The 16,901-nt window shown below is 34.8% G+C and overlaps 1 protein-coding gene across 3 annotated transcripts in view; it reads left to right on the top strand.

Annotated features, from left to right (window-relative positions):
• LOC144971079 (brain-specific homeobox/POU domain protein 3-like) overlaps window positions 1–13,948 on the top strand; it is a 49,467-nt gene extending 35,519 nt beyond the window's left edge. Inside the window, exons 1-2 of one of the 3 annotated variants that reach the window (XM_078911427.1) lie at window positions 2,878–4,015; window positions 9,825–12,721. In XM_078911427.1, coding sequence (XP_078767553.1) covers window positions 3,884–4,015; window positions 9,825–10,811 — 1,119 coding nt within the window. In that variant the 5' untranslated portion in view covers window positions 2,878–3,883 and the 3' untranslated portion in view covers window positions 10,812–12,721. Of the gene's footprint in view, window positions 1–2,877; window positions 4,016–9,824 lie in introns of those variants that run through there. The other 2 variants (XM_078911428.1, XM_078911429.1) reach the window with 2 other exon arrangements.
• Window positions 13,949–16,901: the final 2,953 nt, after the last annotated feature.

Here is a 16,901-nt window from a genome sequence, read left to right on the forward strand (position 1 = left end):
CCAGCTACCCAATCACTGCTTTTTGAACAGAAAGAGCGGTGTCATAAATAAATCCTGACTGCATCCTGGAATTGAGTTTGAGGTTCAGTTGTGTGTAAATCAAGTATTGTGTAATAACGCTATCAGGGCGCCCATAAACGTGGCCTTTATAGATAGATCAAGGCTGACGTCACTCTGGCCTTTGTTATTGTTTTTTTTGCCATCCGCGTTTATGAGTAATTCTCACTAAACTTTATTAACCAGACTATAAACGTTCAAGGTTAGACATAGTTTTGTGTGTTGGTCCGTTATACTTCCAGATGTCAATGTTGTGAGCTTCTTAGCCAAGCGCACACTATTCGTAATAATCAGAATCAACAGTTGAATACCTTTTTGGAACGTTTTAGATGCGTCAATTAACGATTTTTAAATACATGCTTAATATTTTATTCAATGACATTGTGCCAGGCCTAGCAATGTTTTTCTTTAACTCATATTTTCCTCCGTTAGAAATTGGCGTGAGCAATTTTTTTTTCTTTAAAATTGCTGCACATTATTTGCAGCACAATGCGCTTTACTAAAACGATTATGGCCCATAATTATATTAAATTCGAATACAAATATTAATGCCAATACAGTGGGGCCATGTGGTCAAGTGGTATGACACTCGCTTTCGGATCGGAAGGTCCTGGGTTCGAGCCTCGATCGGCGCATAGTTGAGTCCTCACATTCTCTCACCGTACTCAGGTGTAAAATGAGTACCTGGCCGTTAACAGCGTTGTCTCTGTCGGGAAAAAAATTGTAATATTGCCTAACATGCGTCATGTCCCGTCCTACATGTTAAATATTGCTGTTGGCCAGGGACCCCTTGTAAAGCGCTTTGAGCACGTTTAGTGGATATTGCTCTATATAAAAGCTCATTTTTAAAAAATACTATAATAAACTATTCATTTCCTTCGATAGGATTACTTATTAACAAGTCAGTGACCAAAACATTGTATTAAATTCATTATAGATTTATCATTCACATAGTTTGAATCAAAAATAAAAATAAAAACAAAAACAAAAACAATCGAGATAAAACAGAATTTAAAAAAAAAAAGCAAAGCATTATCACAACCTAAGAAAATAAAAGAAAACTTAATTTTCACTGATCGTTTTACATCGTCCGTGTACTTCTTAATGAAAAGGTTTCTGCTTGAAGCTTGAAGATATAAATAGCAGTCGAAAATTGAATGGAAGCTTCAATTTAATCGACAGAAACAGATGATATGGACGTTTCGGGTTTACCCCTTATTCAACAACAGCAAACAAAACAAAAAAAAAAAAACGATTAATGAAACACTAAAGACGAATGGCTGGTTTACTTCTTAGAACGTTTCTTATTATAATACTCGGATAATTCTATTTCCGTTTTTTAGTTCATCACCGTACGCGAGTGTGTTTTGGCCCAGACACGAGATTAACTCTACACGGTCTTCCTCTGTTTGAAAATTAGCCTGTCCTCAAAGTAAAGCTGGATCGATATTCCTGACTACATTCTCTCATAGATAAAGCATCCACGTCTCCGGGGGTCTGGAAGCCCTCTCGGGACCCGGGCCTCTCCTCTTACCTTTGGAAATGGAATAAATGGGAAGAGGAATAAAAAGGATGGATGGATTAAGTATAAGAGTAAGAGTATAATATTATTTTATGAAAGATGAAACGGTGATTTGACGAAAGCATCAGTGAGTGAAATTTGGAATAAATGAGTAAACGAAAAAGGGAATACTATACGAATATGATACAGAGTATGAGAATGGAAGAACTGAATGCAGGAATGAACAAATATAAATGGAAATACTAAATATATTGGGGAAATATATATTGATGCTATGCGGTAAGGTAAAATTCTCAAAATATCCGCCAGCCAAATCAAACACACCAACAAAGGCCTGCAAAGAAGTATACGTCGCATCACGCTCTTTCGCAAAAGCACCATATCCTTTAATCTATTATTACTTATTCTCTCTCTCTCTCTCTCTCTCTCTCTCTCTCTCTCTATCTATCTATCTATCTATCTATCTATCTCTCTCTTTCTCTCTCTCTTTCTTTCTTTCTTTCTCTCTCGGTCTCTCTCTCTCTCTCTCTCTCTCTCTCTCTCTCTCTCTCTCTCTCTCAGACATAAACACTCATATAAATATGTTGATGCACACAACAAATTGTTCCCTTTATCGGTAAATATTTCCCTTTTTAGTCAGTTATCATTTGCTTTATTTTTGACTACATATCGTGATTATTTATACTTGATACATAATGTAATATATATATATATATATATATATATATATATATATATATATATATATATATATATATATATATATATAATATATATATAATCCAATCAAAGATGCACACCAACCGTTCAAAACTTTAAAATGTTGGTCAGCAATAACAAATAAATAATACACAATGTTAAACAAAATAAAAATGAACAAAACAATTAGAAATGAAGAAGTAGAGGGAAAGGGGGGGGGGGGGGTGGGAGAGAGAAAACAAATAAACAAACTCGGAATTGAAGCATATATATTTTGTAGTGTACACGCACGCACTCAGAACAAATTCGAGTCAAACAATCGTCATTCGTCCTTTACCAAAACGCACGCGCAAATATCAAAGCTAAAAGCGAATTTGTCAACGCCCCATCCTCCAGCACGTGCAATAGGACGACAGCGTGAAAAAGAGGGCAAGCTCACGAAGGCCCGTCAATGCGATGTGGCCAATCCCGTCGACGGGCTGGGGTCACGTGAACAGGGTGAGTGACATCCAGTCTGGTTCCTGACGGGATCTCCCCTCTGGGTTTTTGGCCTCTGTTTCATGCGATTGCTTGCCATGAAAATTTGATGTGCATGAAATACATTGCCTAAGCTTGGATAGGCGGTTAGACCGGTGTTAATATTTATTCATCATCAAAACTTGATGATGAACAAAGCTTGGTGTCCCCATCGAGAAGATTGCAGCCACATGGCGGATTAACTAAGCGGTGACTGGAGGAACAAACTAGTTATTGAACGTCTCTTTCCTTCCTTCAGGAAATCGAGAAGGAAAAACTTTTTATTCATTTTCAATGCGGAGTGAACGAATGAGCGCTGTGGGAAAACCGAAGGAATTTGTTAAATCTTTTATTCATGCTCATGGACTCTATGGGTGTTTAGTCATGTAACACCAATGTTTAATTGATATGCTTGATAGTGTGTGTTGACTTGACAGTGACGTGTAATTTGTGTTCTGTGCCGAGTGTTGTGTTGATATTAGAAACACATTTTAACCTTTGATTGGAAATTTATAGTGCAGCTGTTTTTTAAAGAGAAAAAATAAAAGAAAAAAAAAAAAAGAATTGTCAAAAAAGGAACAATTAAGTCCTAGTGTTTGCAAGTTAAAAAAAGAAATATTTTAAAAATATTTTAAACACAAGACATACATGTTTGCAAATATACTCATGTAAACTATCAGTAAATAAGAGGAAAAACACAAAACAGTGCCATTGAAAAAAAAAATATTCTACGGGTTCGAATATAAAATATAATGAGCGCATGATTCAAACATGTGAATTTTAACTTTAATGTGATCTGAGTGAGAATTTTAATAACAAGAAAATATATGTTTCTCCAAGATTAAGTAAATTGAATTTGACAAAATTTTAGTTTATCAATTTATTCCCAAAAAAAAAAACAAAATTCGAGGAGTTTCTAAAAGTGATCAGGCTGATATCCAAGGGATTTCACCAATCAAACATTCACCCAAACCATTTGGATTCTGAATTCCTTTTTCATTTTTTACCTGTCGGTGTTAAGTAAAACCATTCAACCTGGCAGTGGCAGTATTTGAACGCCAAGGGGCGCCTCACTGTGCTTTCGCCCAAATGAACGTGAAGCAGCCCGCCCTTGGGGCCACCCCAGCTTCTTCCATGATCCATGGCGGCCCAAGGCACTCGCCTAGTCCCAGGGGATGGGGCCCCTCTCCGGACAGAATGAGATGCATGCCCTCTCCGTCGGTAGGTTATGGCAATGTTGTAATAGTAATCGATAGTTTGAGAGGCAGATAAGATAGACAGATAGACTAAGAGATCGATCAATACGTAGAATGATTAAAAAAATAATTAGATAGATAAATAGATAGATGTGTAGACAGACAGATAGATGATGAATGATATATATATATATATATATATATATATAATATATATATATATATATATATATATATATATTTCTAATTAATAAAAGATAAAATAAATAGGGGAAATTTGTCTCTAGGGTCTATTCCAAGGGAAGACTGTAATAACCCAGGCGTCAGCCGCAGTGCAGCGCCGCAAATTAAGCTAGGGCGAGGTGACTTGCTCAATGCCACACAGCGCAGTGGCGGGTGATCGAACTCGGTACCTTTCGGGTACGAAGCAAAGACCATACCGCTGAGCCACGCTGCCCCTTAGAGATCGATTAATACGTAGAAGGATAAATAAATAATTAGATAGATAAATAGATGTATAATATATATGCAGATAAGTAGCTGGATGGATAAAAAGATAGATAGATAGATAGATAGATAGATAGATAGATAGATAGATAGATAGATAGATAGATAGATAGATAGGTAGATAAATAGATATAAAGATAGATAAAGATGGATAGATAGACAGACAGATAGATAGATAGATAGATAGATAGATAGATAGATAGATAGATAGATAAATAGATACATAGATCGATAGATGGATAGACAGGAAGATGAATAAATACATAAATATAAAGACAGATACGAGTACATAGTATATAGATAGGTAGACAGACAGATAGATAGATAGATAGATAGATAGATAGATAGATAGATAGATAGATAGATAGATAGATAGATAGGTAAATATATGGAAAGAAGGATGATGGAGCAATTAAACTGGTCCCCACTTAATGAACGGAGAGAGACGCAAAAGCTCAATATGATGTTCAAGGGCCGACAGGGAACCACCACCATCCCTATTACACATTGACAAACCACGAAGAAAAGCAAATGCATTTGCTATTCCACATTCCAGAATCAATGTGCACAAATAGTCTTTCTTACCCAGTACCAGGGGCGTGGCTATATTGGTTGATTTGGTGTCTGGCACCGTATCCATCTTTTAAAAATGGATTACAGCATTTTTAAAAAATAAAACTGAGAAATGGTATATACCGCCTCTTACTTATTTGAGTAAGTCATTTCTGTATATTTTTTTCTTTCTTTTGTATTTATAAATATAGCATGTTATAAGTCATTTTATTCTGATTCGGGCACCACCTTATACTGTAAGCATATCACGCCACTGCCAAGTACCATTCGCGCATGGAACAGCATCTCAGAAAATGTTAGGGCAAGCAATAACCCGACAATATTCTATAGCTATCTCAACCAGTTCAAAACCAATAGATAGATATTACGTCAATGCCATCCCACCACACCTAGTTGCGTCAATCTTCATCACATGAAGCTGCAACTATTTTGGATTGGATTGTATTGGATTTGAAGGATGGATGGTTGGTTGAAAGAATGTAGATATATGTGTGTTCAGATAGGTTCTGATGTATTAATAGCTATGATCCTGTTGCATCCTTGCATAAAATGGCATTTCTTTTGAAAGCGCATAATGACCATGCAATCATATAAACTGTATACCATGATAGAGTCCATATTGTTTTTGACCACCTACTCCTTTCACATTTGAGTACGGTGAGAGGATGTGTTTAAACAGCCTCTTTCAAGACTCAACTTTGCGCCTCCCAAAGCGAAATTTGAATCAGGGACCTACAAGTCTGCATTCACGTGTCATGTCCCAAGACCACAAAATAAATTGAGCTTGTAAATTGAGCTTTTTTATGTAGGGCAATATCCACTAAATGTGCTCAAAGCGCTTTGCAAGGGGTCCTTGACCAACAGCAACATGTAACGTGTAGAACGAGACATGACGCCTGTCAGGCGATATTTCTATTTTTTTCCGCACAGAAACAACGCTGTTAGCGGCCGGGTACTCATTTTACACCCGAGTACGGTGAGAGAATGTGAGTAAAGAGTAGTTTACAAGGACTCAACTATGCGCCGAGCGAGGCTCGAACTCAGGACCTTCCGATCCGAAAGCGAGTGTCATACCACTAGACCACATAGCCGCACAAAGAAGGTTACTGATTATAATGAAGCATGCTGATGTTTACTTGAAATTCTAACCAATCATTGCCTTGTGGTTTTGATAGGAGAAGGACAACTATAAAATCCCGATAGTTTGAAATACGAAAGTCATGTTTGATAAGCTAGGTTTATAGTTGATCATCCAAATTCCCGTTGCCTCTCCCAAGACAGCTACGGATCTGCTGGTTGTTGGGGTGAGGGGAAAAAGTAAGAAAGAAAAGAAAGAACAAGAAATGGATCGACTGATCGACCACATAATTTGCACAATTTAAAAATTAATAGAACAGCTTCGAAAAAGAACAAAATATCAAACACGGAATGTTTCGGGCTCAAAACCCCTTTTCATCCAATAACAAAAACGATAAAAACATGAATGCATCACTTAAAATCTAGACATACGTCAAAGAAATCTCTGCCGTCTCTCTGGATTATAAGCGACGCATTCATGTTTTTATTGTAATAAAAACCGACTGTCAAAACTTAATTTGCTCTTCACGGATCTCATTATCTTTATAAAAGATACATTAAATAATACAAAATGCTGGTTCAAAAGTTGATTTCAAAATGTAATGTTTGTTGTTGTTTGTTTGTTTGTTTGTTTGTTTTTGTTTATTAATTTATTATAAAGTAAAACTATTTGTGCTGTTCTAGATCTTCTCATAAGACTTCATGTCGTATCAATGTGATTTTCTTCATTCATAATAGAGGTGGTATAAGTTATGGTTTGATGTTGTCTAGAAAATGATACCCAGAAAAGAAAAACGACATCGATTATATAAACATTTCTAGATAGTTAAAATTTTTTACAGTACTGCCGTTTTCATAGAGATGTATCACTTCTTCAGAAACTTTTCCAATAAATTCTCCATTTCTAATGTCCATATGATTTTAATTATATTATTACGCAGAAAAAAGGTCAGCACCTTAAATATAAATACCGCACAAAATTAGAGAATAATGTTTATAAAAGTTTTAAAATGTAGAAATGTCACAGAAAAAATATTAAATAAATGATAATAGGTAGGAACTTCAATAAGGAACATTTTCACAATCTTCAATAAAGAATATGCTTCAGGATGCTTTGTTCATTTAAATCATATTGGACCAAATTTCCTTATCGTGCATTACAAGCACCCGTTCTGCACCGGTTATACTAGTACGATTCATTAATGTATCCATGCAGGCAAAAACTTGTGTCTAATCTGAGTCAAGCGTAAAAAAGGCCGTTCCCAAAGGAAGCAGCACCGTGGCCAAAGTATTGAAAAAGATTGTCACCCATCCGTCACTGATCGCGCTCAGATCACTTGACATTTTTACAATGCAATGCAGTGACTGCTTGGTCACTGGTGCCGATCATGATAAGGGACGAAGCATCGATTTAACACTTTTCTGACCACCCATATGAAAATCGTCACATTCGCTGCGATGCAGCCAACATTTTTCTCACTCTGATTTCTTTTGTACATCATAATATTTGAACAAAAATGTTTGCTATTGTTAAAGTATATTAACACTGTGTTGAAGAGCTCGTTTAGCAGGAAAAAAATATGTATAGCAAGAACTAACAGCTTTTGTGTTTGAGTGAAAAAAGTCTATTTTTTGTATAAGTTGGGTGTGAAGTTTTGGGGACAATCCAGAAAAAGGCCGTAAGGAGAGAGTTAATCCTTTCCTTACCGGCCATGGAAAAATTGTCACATTCGTTACCATACATTCAACATTTTACTCATTCTGATTTATTTTGAACGTTACAAAATTTAAAGATTGTTTTGCTAATTATAGTTATAAAAGTTTAACACTGTGCTGTATAGTTCACCCCCCCCCCCCCCCCCCCCCAAATCTAAGTATAGCAAGAACTTACCAAATTTGTATTTGAGTTGAAAAAAAAAAGATATATTTTTGTGCTGTGGTGATGTGAAGTTTTATTTTGGTGAGAATCCTGAAAATAGCCCATAAGGAGAGTTGACTAAATTTTAAATGATATTATATGTACTTGAGTGATCGGACCGATGGAGATTTGTATTGGACCACCAATGTGTGCCTGGGATTAGGCACAGGTGGACTCAATGTATTCCTTTATCGCCATCGATCTGCGTCGTCGATTCCAGAGAAGGAAGTGGTCGTGGCTACGTGGAGAAAGATCATTGATCAAACATGGCCTATTAGGTCTTGATTACACATTGAGGCGAAATGGAGAGAAACAGGAGAGAGAGAGAGACAGGAGAGAGAGAGAGAGAGAGAGAGAGAGAGAGAGAGAGAGGGGGGGGGGGGGTAAGCGAGAACTCGAGAAAAGGACTGAAGCAGAGAAGAAGGAATAGCACGGGAAATATGAAGAGAAAAATGAAAACGAGAGAGGAAAGGGATAAATATTATGAGGTGTATGAGAGAGAGAGAGAGAGAGAGAGAGAGAGAGTGTGTGTGAGAGAGAGAGAGAGCGAGAGAGAGAGAGAGAGAGAGAGAGAGAGAGAGAGAGAGAGAGAGAGAGAGAGAGAGAGAAGGTATGGAGAGAAATGAAACAGAACGTGTTTATGTTTGTTGTTGTTGTTGTTTTTTGTGTGTTTTTTTTGTGAATGTGAGAGATGAGAGAGAGAGAGAGAGAGACAGAGACAGACACACACACACACACAGAGAGAGAGAGAGAGAGAGAGAGAGAGAGAGAGAGAGAAATGTTTTGTTGTACGCACAAAAACTGCGATTCATCACTGGCTTCTATGAGCGTTTTTATTTTCTCACGAGAACTTGATCAACTTAAAATTGAGTTAAAATATCAGAGTTATTTAACAAAACTAGTTTTTTTTTTTAATGCCATCTCATTCCATGAGTCTTTATCAATCTTGTATTCAGAGGGACTTATAAGGATCATCATTGATTTTTCTTAATCAGAAAAAAGGTTATTACAGATAATGATATTGTGTCTATTTTGAACCATATCATAATAAATTTTGAACCCTAAAAGGCATCGCAGAGTCACTGTACTCATTTATTGGGCCATCTTTCATTCCATTCATCCAGTCAGTGTTGTATTCCTCAAAAACGACCATCCTCTGTAATGTCAAAACAAATAATTCAACAATGTACTTACTGTAAATGATTTATTTCTATGTTTTACAAGATTATGATATACTAGATTATATATTTTTTAAAAATTTTAAATGGGTTCTAAGTTGTTTCAATGATGAAAAGATATAGATGAACGATATTCAGTATTACTTTGTTGATAAATTATCAACAAACGTGAGCAGACGATAGATCAGTTATCATGTGAATGGGAAATCTAATTCAAATAGATGGATGTTTCAGCATGCACAATTTGGTAGTTTTTCACAATCTGTGGGGAAAAAAAACCGAAAAAAATCATGTTTTTATTTTTTGTTTTGTTTTGTTGTTGTTTGTTATTTTGTTTTTGTTTTGCTTTATTTATTTTGTTTTTTGTTGTTGGCTTTTTAAATGTTATTTGTTATCTCCCTTACATATAGGATTTTAATGCAAATGCAAACTTTGTAGCTCGTGTCACCTGTATTGCTATAACAATATGATAATAATATTAATTATGTTCACAGATACAATCCTCATTACGTAAAAATCATTTCTGGAATGAGCTTGATATAATCATTATCCTAATTCCCTAACTATTCATTTCTTTCCAGGGTAACTTCTTCCCTAGCCTCGACGATGGATTTCTGGCAAGGGCCGAAGCCATGGGCGTCATGGACATCTCAAAGCCATCGAGCGGCCATCACCAGCTGATGAAACCAGAGGGGCTGTATGGACACACGCCAGACTTCACCGGGCAGAACCCGGGCCCTCCACGTCATCAAATGTCCATGCATCCCCATCATCCCCATCCACATCACCCCCATCCTCACCCCCATTCCCATTCACATCCGGGTTTCGGACCTTCCGAATCCATGTTCGATCAGTTAACCGGAAGTAACGGCAGTTCAGGCATGCCTCTAGGACAAATGGCCTCCATGTCAGAACATCACAATTCTATGATGAACGCTGCTAGCACCCCCTCGCACCCACAACATCCGCAGATGTACGCACCTATGTACTCACACCCTAACTCAGTGGTGAGTCCCCATCCAGGTCTTCCTCCACATCCAGGCAACATGCATCACCCGGGAGTTCACGAGTCGGATTGTGATCCTCGAGAATTGGAAATGTTCGCAGAGAGATTCAAGCAGAGGCGGATAAAACTGGGCGTAACTCAGGCCGACGTGGGAGCTGCCCTCGCAAATTTGAAAATTCCCGGGGTCGGATGTCTTAGTCAGAGCACCATCTGCAGATTTGAATCCTTAACACTTAGCCACAACAACATGATCGCTCTTAAACCAATTTTACAGACGTGGCTTGAAGACGCCGAGAAGCAGGCGCGTGAGCGAAAAGAGCTAGAAAACGGACTCAACGACAAAAAGAGAAAACGCACATCTATTGCAGCTCCTGAAAAGAGATCTTTAGAAGCATATTTTGCTGTGCAGCCTCGTCCATCGGGAGAGAAAATAGCTCAGATCGCAGAAAAACTAGATTTGAAAAAGAATGTGGTTCGCGTGTGGTTTTGTAATCAAAGACAAAAACAGAAAAGGATGAAATTTTCAGCGATCGCCGCAGGTATGGGCATGCCACATCACTGACATAGCACACACTGTTCATTTCATCCATCGAACTTAAATCTTCTGTGTTGAAACCTAAAGACTGAATCCAGGACACAAAGGTGAAACCAAATGACTCGTAAGCAAGTGTATTGTATAATCCTTAAACGAATCCGGCTCACCAAATTGACGAGTTCTCAGTCTTACCTATTTTCCTCGACCTAGACCTACTTCTACAATATATATAATGTAGTGATATGGGCAAAGTATTTGTTCTCATAAAACGATTTTTAAATATTGAAATAGAGAACCTTTTCATTCAAGTGGAGGGTCTTTCTGGCAGGGCCTTAAAGACATAATTTACCATTCATGGTCATTAACGAATAACAATAGAAATCATCAAAATACACGTATATTATCATACTGTCTTATTTAATTTTGTTTCGTCACACTTTTAAATCGTATTTCTTTTACAATATTATCATGTCTTGCCGTATGTTAATTGAGATCAAGAGGAAATGTGAATATTTAAGACTATTTTGCTCATTCACTTCACTTTCAAGGAAAATATAATTGTTTACTGTAATACATATTGTGGACTTGAATAGAATGACAGATCTCAACTCCATTAATATTCGAAATATTTGTGAGAATTTTTTTAAATTTTATACCTTTCGAGAAAGTGCATTGCTTTAAGTGGAAAAATCGTCTTAGAAATGTTAACACCATCATCATCATCATCATCATCATCATCATCATCATCATCATCATCATCACCATGGTCGTCGTCGTCGACGTTATCATCATCATCATGATTATTATTATTATCATCATCATTCATCCATAATACCATAATTGTAGTCAAGTCTTTTGTAAGTTTCAAAAAGTACAACTTGCCATTTCAATCCAAGTAGAGTCGTATAGCATTCTAAATTATAAATCAATGAAAATGAACTAGATAATACTGCCCGAGGAACTCATTGAATATAACTCACAACAAATTGTAAAACTCACCGTATTATCGTATACATTACGTAGACGTCAAGTCGACTTTGTAAATATATTATCTATTTCACATTCCTTTTTTTTTTTTTTTGTTCAAATAAAAAAGTGATTTATCAATTGCTGTACAACTGCTGTAGTGCAGGAAAAGTTACAGCAACCAGCGGCAACAGTTACTTACATTGTAATTTAATAATTATGACGTCATAGATACGTCATGATATTAATTTCTTAATTATATTTCGCAAAACAAGCCATAAACTGTATCAAGTGTTTTTAAAAATCATAATATAGCCTAATCAGTTAATCAGAGAATGTGGGAATAAACCAGTATTTTTTTTGACCAATCAAAACACGGAATTTGTAACACACCATCAAGCCCGTTCGGACAAACAATACTGGTTGTTTATAAATAAGAGAATTACTCACATTATGATCAGCTAATTAGGCTCAGGGTGATCTCTTCTGGAATGTATAAACAATGTGAAAGAACAAAAACGACAGTTTTACGTTTGATAGTGGAGATCTTCAAAATGTTGTGTCCACGTCAGTAGGGATGCCAAAATCTTACAGGTCAATTGATACTTAGGTAAATCGGCTTACAGTATGTTTTCGAAAAGTGGGCATTTATATTACAGAAGCATAATATTACATATTTAACGTAATTTATAGTGTTTGTTATTGTGTTACTATGTCCCATTTTACTTATTTTTTAAATCTAAGATTTAAGATCATGTCAAAAAATAAGCTTATCATTCCGGAGATTTGAAAACAAATAAATGTTTATTAGAACCTTTTAAAATATCTATATCAAATCTAAATATATTGAAATTAAACAACGTTGGGACAAATGTTATTTGATTTAAAATACTTGCACTTAAACGATCAACATTTCCTTTTTTTAAGGCAAACATTTTCACTTTTGATCATTTTCAAGAAGAAAAAAAAAAGATGCCCCATTTGCTCGTGTGTTTTAGTCATTGCTCCATTATCATGTTATAATATAGTGATTTATGATCACAATCAGTGCATTCACCAATGGTGGAACAAGGCATTGGTAATGCGACTTAATATCGGGCATGCACTATGTAATGTATTGACTGTGACTACATCAAAAAGGTGTCATAACGGACAACCATTAGAAGTCCGCCTTTGAAATAGAGACTTAATGAATGTACGTACTACCCCAGACCCTAACCTAACACCATGCCTTACCGATTTTACTAAGACACTAGTAAACGCAATGCCTCTCGCATCACTGCTGTTGTCTTTTTAAAACCGATGAGATCTTTCTCGTAAATTTAGTTTCGCCTTTAGTGGGTTAAAATATGGATGGCAAATGCGCTATATCTGATTCATATTCTCAGGCCGAAGTCACTGGTATAATTCAAAAAGGAGATAAACATTATTACTTGTGTTATAAATGAGAATTTCACATCGAATGTTTTCGGAGGTTGTGCAATATAATTTATGTGCAATGCTTGTTATTTGCTTAACTTTATGAATATTATATTATTTAAACAGCAAAATACAATGTGCGTGAGTACTTAAAGATTATATATTTTATTTGTCATTTATACTCGTAATTCCCATTTTAAAATAATTTATTAACATATTTGCCTAATTGCTACTAAATAGTCTGGTTTCAATTGAAAGGAATACAATGTATTTAACCTTTACAACTATAAAGATTCCTCTCTCGGTTCGTGTAAGGGTATAGGAGGAATTAAAGACCTTGTAGCTAGTTTAATTTCAAGTGAAATAAGTAGCACTGGTAAACGTCAAGACAAAGATAATGGCTTATAAAGGCGACAAACTTAAAATTTGGTCTCAATTAAATTAGAATGCATTTATGTTTTAGAGAGTTTTCTCTTATTTCCAATCTAGTCACTGGCAACATTATATATTATCATATTATTTTATATATCGAATTTATCATTATATTATAACTTTAAACAAAGAGTTTTACATAATTCAGTGACACTCCCTAATGTGATCGGAATAAATAGGTCTAGATACTTAATATAATACTCTCTTATTAGCGAATTGAGCATACAATCAAATTAGAAGGTATGGCAAAGATATCTGTTTGATATTTTACAAATGACAAAAATACTTCCATTCCAGCTCCCTTCGTAATAGTTTTTAACAAGTTAACTGCCGCACTGAAAAAAAAACCTCGTATTTAAAAAATTTGGCCAGAAAACTCGCCCTTCAAATATCGATCGATTTAAATTACCCTCGTCTTGGCAAAAAATATCAAACCTGGGAGTTCCGCGAACTATAAGTCATTCAGCACGGTATATCAAATAGTAAAATAGAATAGAGCTGTATGGCACATGTTGTATTTGAATCCACATTTTTAATACATATCTACTACATATCTGGCTCTATGTAGTTCTTAGACCATCAAAATAAATGACATTCAGACGAGGGCATATTGTTTTAATACAATTCAATCCTTTGATATAATGCATTCCTTTCTATTAATTTTCATCATGATAATTCCCATATAGAAAATCAAAATTATGCAGGCATCATTTGAATATATTATGTTATATATATATATATATATATATATATATATATATATATAATATATATATATATATATATATATTATTTAAAATATTTACCACAATGTTTGGGGCAGTCTACATCAATGTTTCAGGCTTAATTAAGCCTGAAACATTGATGTAGACTGCCCCAAACATTGTGGTAAATATTTTAAATAATAATTCGCTCCATTACTACATGTCGAGCACTTTTCGTACCATATTTGTATCAAACACGATTCAATATATATATATATATATATATATATATATATATATATATATATATATATATATTATATAATATAAATTGGTAAAAACAACTGACATTTCGTCCAAGACGATCGTTTCTACGCACAATGCGTTTGGTCAGTTGGAGATCTTCTTGGATCCAAGATATAAATTATATATATATATATATATATATATATATATATATATATATATATATATATATATATATATATATATACATATATATATCATTTAAACAGAAATAGACAGTCCTATCAGATAGTGTTAGTCAAATTTCTATTAGGATTAGAGGGTCCATGTGCAATCAGAGATACATGAATATGACTTTTGTTTTGTGTTAATACTCATTTTGTTAATAATATTCTATATTGTTTTCTTATTAATTATGTCCCCTTGATGTAACCGATCAAGCTAATGTGATAATATATACATGATATCATTGAAAGTTTTATTTAAATTTGTGTTCCATAATCTTCATTAAGATTAAACTGTTCATTTATAGTATACAAATGCATTTAGTGTTATTGAAATAAGCAAACTGGCATAATGAGTAAACCGCTCCTCGTGAGGATCTATACGTGAAAGCTTTGCATAGCTCAATATTGCATAGCTCGGTGAATCTGTAAATTGAGACAATAGGCAAAATATAGATCTAGTCATTCTCAATTTAACGGCGCTTTATTCAAAACATGTTTTATTCCTTTCATTTTTTATCACAAATTATATCTATAATGAGGAAGTCAGGATCAATAGGTTTCTAAGCCACATTTTCACATTTTCAGAGAAAACTGCTATTCTGTGTCATTTATTTAGTGGTTTAAAGAGGGAAATGTTAGTCTTGTTTGCCTCATAGAGAAAACTGCTATTGTGTGTCATTTATTTAGTGGTTTAAAGAGGGAAATGTTAGTCTTGTTTGCCTCATAGAGAAAACTGCTAATCTGTGTCATTTATTTAGTGGTTTAAAGAGGGAAATGTTAGTCTTGTTTGCCTCATAGAGAAAACTGCTATTCTGTGTCATTTATTTAGTGGTTTAAAGAGGGAAATGTTAGTCTTGTTTGCCTCATAGAGAAAACTGCTATTCTGTGTCATTTATTTAGTGGTTTAAAGAGGGAAATGTTAGTCTTGTTTGCCTCATAGAGAAAACTGCTATTCTGTGTCATTTATTTAGTGGTTTAAAGAGGGAAATGTTAGTCTTGTTTGCCTTATAGAGAAAACTGCTATTCTGTGTCATTTATTTAGTGGTTTAAAGAGGGAAATGTTAGTCTTGTTTGCCTCATAGAGAAAACTGCTATTCTGTGTCATTTATTTAGTGGTTTAAAGAGGGAAATGTTAGTCTTGTTTGCCTCATAGAGAAAACTGCTATTCTGTGTCATTTATTTAGTGGTTTAAAGAGGGAAATGTTAGTCTTGTTTGCCTCATAGAGAAAACTGTTAATCTGTGTCATTTATTTAGTGGTTTAAAAGGGAAATGTTAGTCTTGTTTGCCTCATAGAGAAAACTGCTATTCTGTGTCATTTATTTAGTGGTTTAAAGAGGGAAATGTTAGTCTTGTTTGCCTCATAGAGAAAACTGCTATTCTGTGTCATTTATTTAGTGGTTTAAAGAGGGAAATGTTAGTCTTGTTTGCCTCATAGAACAATACCCAGAGTGTTTTGAAACTTCAATTTTCCCTGGTGAATTTAACTCTCTCCTTACCAGCTATTTTCAGAATTTTACCTTAAACTTCACACCCACCCAACACAAGAATAGATTGTTTTTCTACTCAAACAGAAAAGGAACAAGTATATTCTATACATAATATTGTCCAGCGTTTAATTTTTATCGCTAGAACAAAATACTTTTTTTTATAATTTGTGATGTACAAAATATCAGAATGAGCAAACTGTTGGTTGCATTGTGACGAATGTGACGATTTTCCTATGGATGGTATGGAGAGGGTTAAGGTGTCCAATAAATTGCTTGATTGAGTAGAGTGTTAACTTCTCTTCTATCTGGGTATGACTCAGTACTTATTGATCCTGATATCCTCTAATGTCACGTAATGTTTAAGTTATCATAAGGTACACATATCTATTTTTATTTAGGACATTGAATACGAAAATAGTCAGAAATAATGAAATCAGATACCTAATGTTATTCTGTGCATATTTTTTTTCCCTTTCAATATTGGGTCTGCCGACACTTTGACAATAACATTGCGTGATAAAAATGATAGATGAATAGAACTGAATGTGTGTGTGTGTGTGTGTGTGTGTGTGTGTGTGTGTGTGTGTGTGTGTCATGAGTTTTTAAAATCAAAATTGGACATTTTATTTTAGAAT

Source organism: Berghia stephanieae, chromosome 4 (genome assembly GCF_034508935.2).
Source record: "Berghia stephanieae isolate SIO BIC M18660-M18661 chromosome 4, UCSD_Bste_1.3, whole genome shotgun sequence".
In the NCBI taxonomy this organism is placed as follows: Eukaryota; Metazoa; Mollusca; class Gastropoda; order Nudibranchia; family Aeolidiidae; genus Berghia; species Berghia stephanieae.